At 33.4% G+C, this 13802-nt stretch overlaps 1 protein-coding gene across 3 annotated transcripts; it reads right to left on the minus strand.

The window, feature by feature from the left end:
• Positions 1–4619: 4619 nt before the first annotated feature.
• On the minus strand, positions 4620–7433 carry LOC107955010 (transcription factor SCREAM2). 3 transcript variants are annotated; one of them, XM_016890713.2, is made up of 3 exons: positions 6951–7433; positions 5765–5935; positions 4620–4913 (listed from the first exon to the last, which is right to left on the minus strand). In XM_016890713.2, exons 1-3 carry the CDS (start codon positions 7080–7082, stop codon positions 4890–4892), a joined length of 327 nt encoding a protein of 108 aa, XP_016746202.2. In that variant the 5' UTR covers positions 7083–7433; the 3' UTR covers positions 4620–4889. The 3 variants fall into 3 exon arrangements, with proteins under 3 accessions (XP_016746202.2, XP_016746201.2, XP_040953773.1); XM_016890712.2 differs by having other exon boundaries at positions 4620–4921; positions 6951–7430; XM_041097839.1 differs by having other exon boundaries at positions 4620–5149; positions 6951–7430.
• Between the last annotated feature and the right edge of the window lie 6369 nt (positions 7434–13802).

Here is a 13802-nt window from a genome sequence, read left to right on the forward strand (position 1 = left end):
CAATTTAACAAGAAATGTCATTACCATAAGCTTGCTTGAAAATCAAATCTCCACCACTATAAAATGATATGACACACCAATCAAAAGGTCTTTAAGAGGTCGTAATGGGGCTTAGGTTAAGGGTGTAGAGAAAGGCCAAAAAATTGGTTACAATCGAGATCGATTTGATAAATTACCAAACTAGAAAAAATAACAAACGCTGAATTAAAAACAAGCGCATCAATCAAGAATTAACAGGAATAAGAAAACGAGCTTATTATCAAAATATGAATTTAACTGTTTAAGCTCAATCAACAAATAACTAATTAATAATCAATTTTTTTCAATTTTTTTCATGTAAAATATTAAAAATCAAGAAAGAAAATTTAGCAATTCAAACAAAGGAACATAGTTAGGCAACTAACCAAATCAAATCTCAACAAAAAAAATGGAGTCATATAAAACGAGAAAAAGTTGCAAAAAAAATGGGTCATGGGTTAACACTAATAATTTAATCAAGAAACGGTGTGTTAGGCTCAACAAGGTTCATTAAGGGTAAATTACAAGGATAGGCTTATTATGGGATTAGTGGGTTAAAACCTAAGTGCCTCTATCATCTCAATATATCAAATCAAGGTGTGGTATCGACATGCTTGAAAAATGAATGCTCTAAAGGTTCAAAATCTCACAAAAAATCATGGTTTTGATGTCAAACTTGCAAATTTAAACTTCAAGACAATACCTCAATTCAGAGAAACAACCTAAAAATTTTTAATTTTTGAAAAATAACTTATCATACTTAATTCTCTCATGTCTTAAATTTTAAATCAACCAATGCACAAATATCTACAAACTAATCCAAAACAACATCAATAAAAATCCCAAATCGACTATAATTCACTCTAATGTAAGTATGAGAATATTACTTAAGTACCAAAAATAATTCAAGAATTTTCTAATAATTAAATAAATAACCTCCCCACACTTAAGATGTCAATTGTCCTTAATGTACAAACAAATATAAACACAGGATAAGCAGAATATCATAACAGAAGAAGAAAACTGAAACTGCCTTGAATATGGATGAAATCGCGAGAATAGTAAAAATCGAAATTGTAGGCAATTGAAATGTAATGCATAGTTTCGAGCAACTAATAAGAAAATAAATAAAAATAATAAAAAATATTAAGAGGTTACAACTCAATTAGAAACAACCATAAAAAATTAAAATATAGCTCAGAAGATAATAAACGAAAGATGTCTAAGAAAATAAAAATAAAACAACTAAAAACAAAAACAAACATAAAAAGAAAAAGAAAACAAATAAAATCAATTATCCTTATCGTCAGAGGCATCGGTGTTGTGAGTCGCCGACGCTGAAGAGGATATAAGGAGGTGCTGACAGATCTGCTGCAAAGTCGCATCGATACTGTCGAACCGCTCAAAACAGTATCACTCGAAACGAGTAAACCACTAAGAGAGGTCCACTAAGGTGGCAACAGAAGTAGCAGAACGGTGAGTCTAAGATGGAGGATGATATGGACCCTCGTAGTGGAAAGGAACATTATCAATGAAGTCCTCATGCTCATCCTAAGGATCAGAATGAGATAATCGGTATTGAGGAGGATCCACTCCACGCAGTTGCTCGATATCCTCATGTGACTCATACTGGATGATCCTTACGAAGACATCTATCCAACTAGTGTAAGGGAGGAGGACAACTTCGGTGTGTCGAGGAGGCCAAAGTGACGTGCAAGTCAAGTAACATAACGTGGCAGAAAGCGAGAGCGATGAACTAGGCTAAATTGAAAGTGCACCCCGTGGCCATGCTCCACAAAAAATAAGCGTCGAGTGTACCGACAACTCCTGTGCTCTCCCTCCGATTGGTCAAAGTGTGGGCCAAGATGGCATGGATATATCGCAAAGCAAGAGGTAGTGAAGTCACCTTCGACCGGCTCAGATCATAGGTTATTGTACTAGCCGTAAGGTCTACCCAGCAAAGAGTTAGTGAGTAGTGGATGTGCCGGTATAATTGGAAACCCCTCGGCACCCAAGAACTCCTCAGTGTAGAGTCCTAATGTAACTCCCAACTCTAGGACGCTCATATGCTGCGTCATACTATCGAATCAAAAAGTAATAGTGCGTAGCTCGTCATGGGTCGACATCACTTGCTATAAGAGAAATGTCGAACAAAACTCAAAGGTCAGCTCCAAATAGGTGGGCTCAACGATAGAAAAGAAATGGTCCCAAAGAGCTATAGCAATGATGGTGCGGACTCGATCAGCTAATTGGACCTGCTCCAAAGCCTTCCAATCAATACATCAGCCTAATCCAAACGGCCGCTATCGGAGCCGCTAATATAGGTCCTCCTGGGGATCCTATGGAAACTGTAAGAATGGATAACAGGTATTGACGGCAGCATTCGGCGAAGAGGTCACGTCCGGAGTCTTTTGTTTTTTTGAAACAGGGACGACGACCTTAGACTTGCCTCTAGTGTTTGTCATAGTGTACCTAAAAAAATAAAAGAGTCCAATATCAGAAAACCAATAAACAATAAGGAGCATTAATTAAACAAATAGAGGGGCCAACAAAGCAATGTGCAATCCTCTCATCAAAATTCAATTTTCCTAAATAGAAAATATACTCTTAAAACAATATGTACTAATACCTAATCATGCAAAAAAACCATGAACTTAAGCTACTATGATTCCAACTAACTAGAAGTAATAAAAACAATAATGAAGAAAAAAGAAATAAAATAAACTAAATGAGAAATTAAAAGAAAAATAATGAAATAATGATAATAATAATAGTAATCAAAACAGTAAAACAAATAATAAGAAAAATAATAATAATCATAAAACTAAGAAAAAAGAACACAAATAAAACAACAAATAATAATAATAATAATGAAACAAAACCCTAACATAATCGACTACTAACATAACCATAGAAATACCAAAATGACTTATAATTATAACAGTAATGAGATTAAGGAATAGTAATAACAAAAATAAACAAAGCAAAACAAGAATGAGAAAATCAAAATTAATCAACAAGAACCAAACTTTTCAGAACAATGGTAATAATGATAATGAAAATGATAATAAGAATCATAAGAATAAGAATAATTAATGATAATAAAACTAAGAATAATAAAAAAATAAAAAAATATTAATAAGAAAAATAAATATGAAAGAAAGAAAGAAAGAAAGAAAGAACATAAAGAAAAAGGGAAAGGGCAAACGATAGGTTACGATAGAGGATCTACGGCAGTGATGGAGGGATGTGAGACGGTGGGTCCGACGAAGGGGGCTCGTTCGTAAAAGGGGGAAAAATCGGGGTTTGGGGCGAGGGCGAACGGCGGGGTGGCTAGGGTGTAACAAAATGGACGATAGGAAGGGAGAAAGAAAAGAAAAAAGGGGGGAAGGGGAGTTGGTTGCGGTGGTTCGGTGAGGCAAGGTGAGGCGAGAGGGAAATCGGAGGGAGGGTTGTGCGATGGTGCGCTGACGTCGATGTGAGAGGAGAGGGAAAGAGTAGGAAGGCTCGTGGGTCGGGAAAAGGAGAAAGAAAAAGGGAAGGGTGTGGGGGTGCAACGGTCAGAGGTGAGAAAGGGGGGAAAGAAAGGGGAAAAGAGGAAGAGAAGAGCGTACGGGTTTACTGGCTAGACTGGTAAAGGGGCAGCGACGATGGCTTTGTGAGGGCCTTGGTCGAGCGGTGGCCAGGGGAAGGGGGTTAGGAAGAAGAAAAAGTAAAAAAAAATGAATAAAAAAATGACTAGAATACCCTTAGCATAAATTTATTTTGGTAAATGATTATTGTTATTGTTCTTTAAATTTTAATAAGATTATTATTATCAATAATAAATAATTTAATCATATTTAAACATAATTATTATTAAATATATTAAATATATTATAATTAAAATATATAATTTAATAAAATTCTTAATAATTAATATTCTTATATGAATTTACTCAAATCATAATATATGATACTATAAAAGATAATTTGAAATGATTAATATTAAATATATTTTAATTAAAATATATGATTTAATAAAATTTAAAATAATTATAACTAATAAATTATCTTATATGAATTTGTATAATTTAAAATAATTATTATTACATATAATTTAATAATAATATATAATTTCATAAAATTATTGATAATAATTTTTCTTATATGAATTTATACAATTTAAAATAATTAATATTAAATATAATTTAATAATGATATATAATTTCATAAAATTCTTAATAATAAAATGTTCTTATATGAATTTACTAAAATCAAAATATAACTTGAGAATTATATTCTGCATAAACATAATTAACTTATATTAAGAAAAGGTTAGATGAAAATGAAATTCTACATCATAATCCATATGTTATATAGTTTTATAACATCAAAAAGTTTGAACTTTGATTTTTAATGGTCAGAAAGAAATCTTCTGACCCATTCCAATCGCGTAACAGAAGGTAAACTAAAGAAAACGATCATTTGAGTTGGATGATCTGGAATTTTTTTACAAACACACCCTTAATTTATTAATAGATCCGTACTCCCCTGTGTATGCATGTGTGATTTGAGTATGGTGTATGAATATTAACCCAAAAGAAAAAAGAAAATAAATATAATAAATAAAAACCTCCATCAGAATCAACTTCATTCTCAAGTGATACAATAACTAAGAAATCAATTGTTTGCCTACTTGCTTGCGCTACCTACAAAGCTCACTACCTTGTAAAATTTGCTTCACCACTGGGATGAGAAGCAACTAATTACTTTACATCAACATTTACTATTGCCTCTATTCATACCAATACCATCATAATAAGCCAACCATTGACCCTCACATTATCCCACGGAACCCTGCTGAATCCAAAAGTACTGCTTTGATTTGCTCAGGCAATACATCCTGGCCTTCCCTGCATTGTTGTCATTTGTCAAACACCAAATCAAAATTACTGAATTCTTTATCCAAATATTAATATCCACCAACAAACCAAACACCTTACAACTTTTCTATTTTTTAGATGATATGCAGACTTCCAGATTAGCTGGTACTGTAATGCTTGTTTAACAAAGTTACAATTGTGGTACTCGCATAGCTCCAATTTCCCAATTTTCATATTGTCTTTGTTCAGCATCACCAGATCCGAAACTAAACTTTAAGGAAAACACACCTCACAATAAATTCTGTTTATCACTTGCAGTAAATACCTAACAAATTCATCTCACAAGTAATTTAGTGATCTAAAGATCAACAATTATTAACCATTAGCATCATAGTTGACCTTCAGAGGTATGAGCAGAAAGAAAAAATTGCCTAGGATATATCCCACTAAACAAGGATTCTTACTTTAATCTATGTGCAAACTAGTGCAAGTAGTCAGTCTGCTATTCATATACAAAAGGACAATGGGAAGAGAGTCATCAATTTCAGGGTTTCTGACTCATGGTCTATACCATTATTTGAACTTGACTTTTACTGAACTGTTCTTTTCAACAGCAGTTCTATGTAGCAAAGATGCACAGAAAATAACTGAATTTCTTCAATAAAGGCTCATTTCATTTGTAGTTTTAAGTGTTAAACAGAAGAAATAGCTTTCTATATGGCCTTATTTTTTGCACTAGAGTTGGCTAGACTTTGAAAGAAATCGCATTCATCAAAAATTGTTAGACAGATTTTAGTTGAAATCTGTTGGATAGATGTGCAAATTAAAATTGATTTTAAATGGAAATCAACGAAGTAGATGAAGAGAAAAAAGAAGGGCACCTCAGCTCGGAAAACATCCAGTGCAAACCCATTAAAACAGCTGATTACAGCTTGTTGTATGTCCAATCCAAGGTTGTCTAGAGCTCTCATGGTGGAGAGCAAGAGACCTGCCCTGCGAGCACAAAACATGTGAATGTTGACAGCCCTTCCTTCCCTTAATCTTACCTCCACCTGAAAATTGCAAAAATAGAAATATATGAGTTCCCTTAACCTTACATCGACTGACACAACCTGTCGAAAGTTTTTGGCAAGTATATGTCAATCCTTATGTGTGTGTGTATCATGTCCTGACTCATGTCTGACATGAGTTCTACAACCAAATGCAAAGAAACAAAAGCCTAGATATAATCTTAAGAACAATTTTGATCAATGAATAACAAATATCACACTTCTTCAGTTATTGGTGGAGAGGAATTCTAGGCTTCATGGCAAGAAGATTAATACTTTTTCAGTTATTCTTAATAAAATCATAGAGGCAGTTTGACTAAGACTCCACAGTTGAAAGGGATGATACCAACAAGATGCTTGCTTGCAACTGGGGTTTGAGTGTAGTGATTACTTATCCAGAATACTTCTCTATTGTGATTACTATCAGTTTCGCAGATGCTTTTATTGTAGTTGGCTAGGCTCCTCTTTTGCGTGAATAAAGAATTATTTAACCATCAACAGAGCCAAAAACAAATATCACACTTCACAATCCACAAGAAGCGCTTAGTTATTATAAGCAGAAGACAAGAAAACAATAAAAAATATGATAAAAGAGAACAAAGAAAAAAAACAATAATATATATAAGCTCAATTGCGTATATACTTCAGTCCCCTCTATTATATTTGTCCAATGTAAAGTATTTCCAGTTTTCATGATAAGGTCCATCGACAATCTCATCTTGAAACCTACCAAGTTTAGTTCACTTTATCAACTTGTTAATCCAAAACCCAGAAACACAATGATAAATCAAAGAAATTCTTGAAATTGAGAACAAAACCCTAAAATTTTAGCATAAGAAAAAGAATACACCCACCACCGTTCCTTCAGTTTCACAAAAAACCCAGTTGTAAATCATCATTAAAAAGAAAAGAAAGGGAATTGGAATAGTCTCGAAATAAAATCAAGATTCTGAATTAAAGAAAAGAAAAGGCGGTTGTTCTAAAGCTTCTGAAATGGAGAAAAGAGAAGATGCCTTACCTGATAACCAAGACTCGGAATAAGAAAAGAAATTGAGCTATGTTTGTTTGCCTGCGAAGAGAAGATACTCGAGGGAGGGAGAGAAAGCAAGAGAGACTTTTCAGTTTCACAGCTAAGGAAGGAAACGCCCATGTTACAAATACAAAGAAAATAAACTGGGAGCAAATCGGCAGAAAAGAAAAGCAAAAAAACAAGGAAATAAATCGGATGAAGCTAGAAGGAACAGAAGAGAAACAAAGGGGATCGGGGAAGGGTAAAACAGGGACGATTTGCTAAAGCGGTAGCTAATCTGGGCAAAAGAGGGGAATAGAAATCGGTGGTTTTCACTGATTAGGAAAGTAATGGATTACACGCGTATTAGCAATACATTGAACCAAACGACGGAATAGAAAAGGATTAGGTGGGACCCACCGATTAGGGTAGTCAATACACCCAACCAAACATAATGTAAGGTTTTTGGTTTAAAAAGAGTAGCGGCCGTGTCACACGAGGGTGTGAGTTTTTTTTAGCCCGTGCGTGATTTAAATTTCAAACCCAGTCTTCATATGACCTCGGACAAGATCATGTGTCCATATTGGGTCATATTAAGTTATGGGTCATATTGGGTCAAGGAATAAGACAGATTATGGTCATATTGGATCAAGGAAGAGGCAACTGTTGAATCGGTTGGCTACTATTTAGGCAGCTTAGGAAAAATCAAATTCGGATTGGCTTGTCGATATTGAAATACAAATTAGAGAAGAATTGGAGTAAGTCTTACATCACGAAGAATTGTTACAGAAGTAGAAATCTAGATGCGATTGGATCAACTTTGGAGACTGAAATACAAAATTTTTCATAATCGCACGCTTAGAAGAAGGAAGATGAATCATATCTCAACTTTATGAATTAGAGGAGATGAGTGGTGTTTTGAATTAGAAACTCTAAAATCTAAAGCCGTCTCTTTTTACAATAATCTCTATGGTGCAGATTTAGACCCTTTGGAAGCTTTACCTCTAAGCTCTTTTCCTAGGTTGGATTCGAGTGATATTGAATTTTTGGGAAAGAATGTCACTAATGACGAAATTAAGAGAGCACATTTTGAAATGGCACCTCTTATATCCCCAGGTTGTGATGGTTTTCATGCCCTGTTTTTCCATAATCAATAGGACGTAGTGGGAAGTGTTGTTTGTGATTAGGTTAAAAACGTCTTTGATGGAGGCATCAACCTTATTTTGAATAACCCTTTTATTACTCTCATTCCCAAAGTCGCTAATCCGAAAAGTTTCCAACAATTCAGCCTATCAGCTTGTGTTTTGTTCTGTATGAACTGGTTATGAAAGTAATAGCTAATTGGTTTCGGCTTGTTTTTTGTAAAATTATCCCACAAGAAGAAACAGGATTTATAGTAGGAAGGAATATAATTGACAACATTCTCATTGCACAAGAAGTCATTCATTCGATGAAGGGTAAAAAAAACAAGACTCCTTGGATGATGATTAAAATAGATCTCGAAAAAGCTTATGATCGAGTTAGATGGGAATTGATTAATGCTTCTATTCTGGTTGCTAGCATTCCAGATTATTTGGGAAGGGTCATTATGTCCAAAATTTCAAGTTTTACCTTACAAGTTCTTTGGAATGGAGTGCCTACAAGGTGTTTTAAACCTACAAGGGGGATTTGACAAGGGTGTCCTCTATCTCAATATCTGTTCGTTTTGTGTATGGAGTGGCTCGAACATGATATTCACTCCGCGATCTCTAATGGTCAGTGGAATCCAATCAGATTATTTAGGTCAGGTCCTAAATTGTCTCATCTATTTTTTGCTGACGATTTAGTTATTTTTAGTAAAACAGATTAGATGCATGCCAACTATATTAAAGAAGTTTTGGATTGCTTCTGTTCTTACTGGAGTCATAAAGTTAATGCACACAAGACAAGCATTTGTTTCTCTCATTCTGTTGGTGAGATTTATGCTGATCGTATTAACTGCTGAATGGGTTTCAAAAGGGTTAATGATCTTGGTTCTTATCTTAGGGTTCCTCTTTTCCATGAAAGGGTAACTAAAAGTACTCTTAACTTTGTGGTGGATAAGGTATGTAGTAAGCTTTTTAGCTGGGATGCAAGAAAGCTGTCTCTTGCAGGACGAGTCACTTTAGCTCAATCGGTGTTACTCACAATACCTAATTATTTTATGCAATCGATGAGAATTCAAAAATGGGTCTGTGATGAAATTGAGAGATTAACCAGACAATTCATTTGGGGGTCTTCTAATGGGCAGAGGAAGTTGGCTTTGGTTAGTTGGGATTCAGCTTGGCAACCTCGTTCTTGTGGGGGCCTTGGGTTAAGAAGACTTCAAGATCAAAATACTTTGTCTCTTATGAAATTGGGGTTTAATTTAGTCTCAAACATATACTCTTTGGGTGAAAGTTCTTCGGTCTAAATATGGCGCGCGAGATACTCTTCCGGATAGCATATTGCATGGAAACAGCTCTTTTCTTTGGAAGGGATTATCTAAGGTGTGCCCGTTTCTTAGAGATAATCTGGTTTGTTCAGTGGGGGATGGAACCAGATTATTATCTTGAAGATATGGTCACTCCTGATGGTGCTTAGAATATCGATTTCTTTCGCATTTATGTTCCTAAAAATATCATTCGACATATAGTGAGTATTCCCCCTCCTAATCTTGATATTGGGTCAGATAGGATTTCTTGGTTACAGAACTCAAAAGGTGATTTTTCGATTAAGAGTGCTTACTGGTCTTTGAAAGAGAATAGCTAGAATTCTAAAGATCCAACATGGAAAACACCTTGGGATTTTAAGGGACCTCAGATAGTATGAGTTTTTCTTTGGCTTACTCTTAAGCAACGCCTTTTCACTAACTTGGAATGTGTTAGGAGAGGCATTGGACAAGATGCGTCATGCCCAATATGTGGTCATGTAGTTTAGGACATCCTTCATGTTTTGCGAGATTGTTTAGCGGCAAAGGAGGTATGGGAGCAAGTAGTGCCAATTAGATAGGCTACTAGTTTTTTCAATTCCAACCTTTTCGATTGGCTAGTTTCGAATTTAAAGTCTCACAAGTTTATGGATTTGACTGAAGTTCATTGGGCTAGCTTGTGTGGTCTTATTGGGTGGCGTATTTGGAAGATTAGGAACCTTTATGTGTTCCAAGGAATATCGTAGAAAGTTGAGGAGATTGTGAATGTTTTAATGTCTTGGGCGAAACAGGTTTGGGCTACACACAAGAAAGCTTGGAGTTGAAGATGCACCAGTACTCAGAAAAATCACCAATCAAGTAATTGGTTTCATTTGCACACTAATGGCGTAGTTAATTTGTTTACAGATTCTGCCTCAGCAGGGGGTGTGGTGCGAAACCATTTAGGGGAATGGGTCATGGATTTTAATCATTCACTGGGGACTTGCTCGATTTTCGAAGCCGATTTATGGGGAATTTTGGACGGGTTAACACTGCTACGAGACAGAGGTTTGGACAGGATTTTGCTTCATATTGATAAACTAGAGGTGGTTCAGAGTTTGCAGACAAGGAGTTCGGACCTTTCGATGTTAGCACTTGTTCACGTATTCTTCAATTGCTTAAGGATAATGAGCATTAGGTGGTATAACGTGTTCCTAGAGAAGCTAATTAGGTTGCAGACCAAATTGCCAAGATGGTACACGGAGATTCAGAGGGTATTAATGTGATAGTTGCGGCTCCCCCCAACTTGATTGAGGGCCTTGCTAATGATAAGTCTAAAGGTTGTTTTGAATTAGTCAGTGTAATTTAATTTCTTAAGTTTTGTTTACTCTACCAAAAAAAAATTAGCCTTGCTTTTTAAATATGGAGCACAACACGGCAGCAACTAATGAAACAAACCTGCAGCAGCAAGGCAATTGGTAGCAGCTGGATGCAACCCTACAGCAGCAAGGAAATTGGTGAGGCACAATATTAATGATTTTCTTTTTGATTGCTCGTTGCTGGTGATTTTATCAAACGGTTCATCGGCAAATATAGTAGAACCACAAAGCACGAACCTGGTACAGGGGCTGAATCGTTGTCGCACCTAACAAATAAATGTAGGCAAACCTTGAAGCACTGCACGGGTAAACATGCATCATTACAACAGTTGCAAAAGAAGACATAGGCGGATGAACAAAACACTTCTGAAGACATAAGCGGGAGAAGCAAGAAGAGGAGCATTCGTCAATTTTCTTTTTGAAAAGTACAACATGATTATTATTGCTGATAGGAATCAATTAAAATGAAGGCACAGGCAATACACAAAACCCAGCCCCAGCCTTGTCAAAAACATACATGGAATACTCATCAGGAGATAGGACCAAGATACGACTAACAGATAGAAAATGTTGACTTCTACCAATGCCAATGTCCAGATTTGAGCAAATAAATCCGGCTACGTTTAATTTAAATTTTGAATATTTATATATTACATATTATTAACATATTTAAAATAAATAAAAATAACAATATATGCTAAGTTAGTTAAGTCTTTGAGATCAATTCGAGTTTGGATATTTTTCAATATCGATTACGCTTGAATGTGAAATACTCTATTAACTTTAAACCTTTAATTTGAATGGTATCACAAGCCAATCGCACACTAACTCAATATTAATGAGGTTTCAACATGCATGGCGTTTACTAGTTTACGTTAAATTTAAATTTAAATTATATATGTATTAAATATTATTAACATATTTTAAAATGAAAAATAATATATGTTGAGCTAGTAAAGTCTCTCGGATCAATTCAAGCTCAAATATTTTTGAATTTGAATACTCACGATCTTGAAATACTTTAAAGTTCAAATAATTAAAATTTCAATTCACTTATGTAAATTATATCTCGACTAATTTTAAACCTTTAATTTAATTAGTGTCATGAAATAACCGAACACTAATTCAAAAGAAATTAGATTACCACGCATGACATATAATAAAATTACTAGTCTACGTTAATTGTTCTTGTAAATCAGGTTACATTTTATTTAAATTTTAAATTATTTATGTATTACATATATATATTTATATATATATGTTAAGTTAGTTGTGTGGCTCGGATCAATTCGAGTTTCACAGCCATATAGTAACTGCTTTGCTTCGTCAAATCCTTTCTATAGACTTTGCTGGCAGATACACTAGGCTTGGCGAAAATTTTATAGACTGGTAATTTCTAAAAGCAGGTTAAGTTCCTCCTATTCTCTTTTATTTCTTCATTCGTTTGATTTGTTTAAATTACCTAGTTGGTCATCTAATTTTTAGGGTGTTTTTATTTTGGATGAGTACAATAAAATTTTTACAATTTCATCACTCAATTTTTAGGGTGCTTTTATTTTAATCATCTAACTGTTAAATCTCTAACGGTGGTTAACTGTACATGTCACATATGTTAACACTTTCATTTTGGCCACTCAAAAAAAATATTTTTTTAAAGTATTAGTTGGGGTAAAAATTGAAGGATTAAAGTAAAAAATGGTAGAAACTAAAATAATGCATTTAAAAAGTGTCAATTTATACTTGTTTATCACATTGCAGAAAATTCATTTTTTTTTTCAATATTGAAATTTTAAATTTCAAAATATAAAAATTAATTAAATAAATTGTTGAATTTTTTTTATCTCTTGATATTGTTAACCGATTTGTTACTATAATATTCAAATTAATTAAATTAATCTCATAAATTTTAAAATTTTATTTTATGTTTCCATATTATTCTAAATGAAATCTACTCGATAACTTATATTTAGTAATTGTCTGCAAAACATAAATTTATTTTAATTATATAATCTCGAATCTTCGATACTAAGCTAAAAGCAAAGAAAAATTATCGCAATTAATTAAATTAATTGCTTGTTCTTCGTTTGGGTAAAGAAGTTATGAAAAAATTATAGGTTTTATTTGGCATTAGATATTAAATTAATTAATTTAAATAATTGTAAAGATTTTTATTTACTTTTAGCTTAGTATGAAAGACTCAAGATCATATAATCAAAAGAAATTTAGGTTTTATGTACAATTATTAAAGATGATTTATTTGAGTTGATTTTAATTTGGAAACATAAAATAAAATTTTAAGATTTAAAAGGAGACTAATTTAATTAATTTCAACACTATAGTAACAAATCGGGATAAAAAATTTTCAATAACTTATTTAACTAATCTTGATGTTTTGAAATTTAAAATTTTAATATTGAAAGAAGAAATTTAGAACTTTCAGCAATTAGGTAAACAAGTACAATTTGACAATTTTTAAAGAATTATTTTAGTTTGTACTACTTTTTCACTTTAATCCTTAATCTTTTTTACCCCGATCAATTTTTTTTAAAAAAAAAAAGATATTTTTTGGGTGACAGAAATAAAAACAACCTAGAAATTGAGTGACCAGAATGAAAGTGTGAATATAATGTGGCGTGTATAAGTAAACTACCGTTGGAGTTTTAATGGTTGGGTGACTAAAATGAAAGCGCGTGAAAGCTCTCTAAAAGTTGAGTGACAAAATTGCAAGGATTTCATTTTGGGTGACCAAAATGAAAGGTCCCTAAAAGTTGCTGACGAGATTGCAAGGATTTCATTTTTGGTGACCAAAATGAAAGAGTCCTAAAAGTTTGGAGACCAACTAGATAGTTTATCCAATTTTTTTATTATTGGATTTCATTATTTACTATTTTTTATTAATAATCTTGTTTCATATTGTAAGTTGTTGTAAGTTAGAATTGACTCTGACATGTCACGTTGATTTCGCAATCCATGTCTGCAATTTTGGATTTCGGATTTTACTTTCTCATTTTTGGGTTGGAGATGCAGTATTATATTTTACATTAATTAAATTTCGGATTTTAATCTGAATGGTTT

The sequence above is a fragment of the Gossypium hirsutum genome, chromosome D07 (assembly GCF_007990345.1).
Source record: "Gossypium hirsutum isolate 1008001.06 chromosome D07, Gossypium_hirsutum_v2.1, whole genome shotgun sequence".
Lineage (NCBI taxonomy): Eukaryota > Viridiplantae > Streptophyta > Magnoliopsida > Malvales > Malvaceae > Gossypium > Gossypium hirsutum.

What these genes read in the sequence shown, in the direction of transcription:
- LOC107955010 (XM_016890712.2), bottom strand. Translation starts at nt 7,082, where the DNA reads ATGGGCGTTTCCTTCCTTAGCTGTGAAACTGAAAAGTCTCTCTTGCTT. An exon ending in TTCCGAGTCTTGGTTATCAG is followed by an intron (nt 5,936 to 6,950) that starts GTAAGGCATCTT and finishes TGCAATTTTCAG; the next exon opens with GTGGAGGTAAGATTAAGGGA. An exon ending in TGGATGTTTTCCGAGCTGAG is followed by an intron (nt 4,922 to 5,764) that starts GTGCCCTTCTTT and finishes GACAAATGACAA; the next exon opens with CAATGCAGGGAAGGCCAGGA.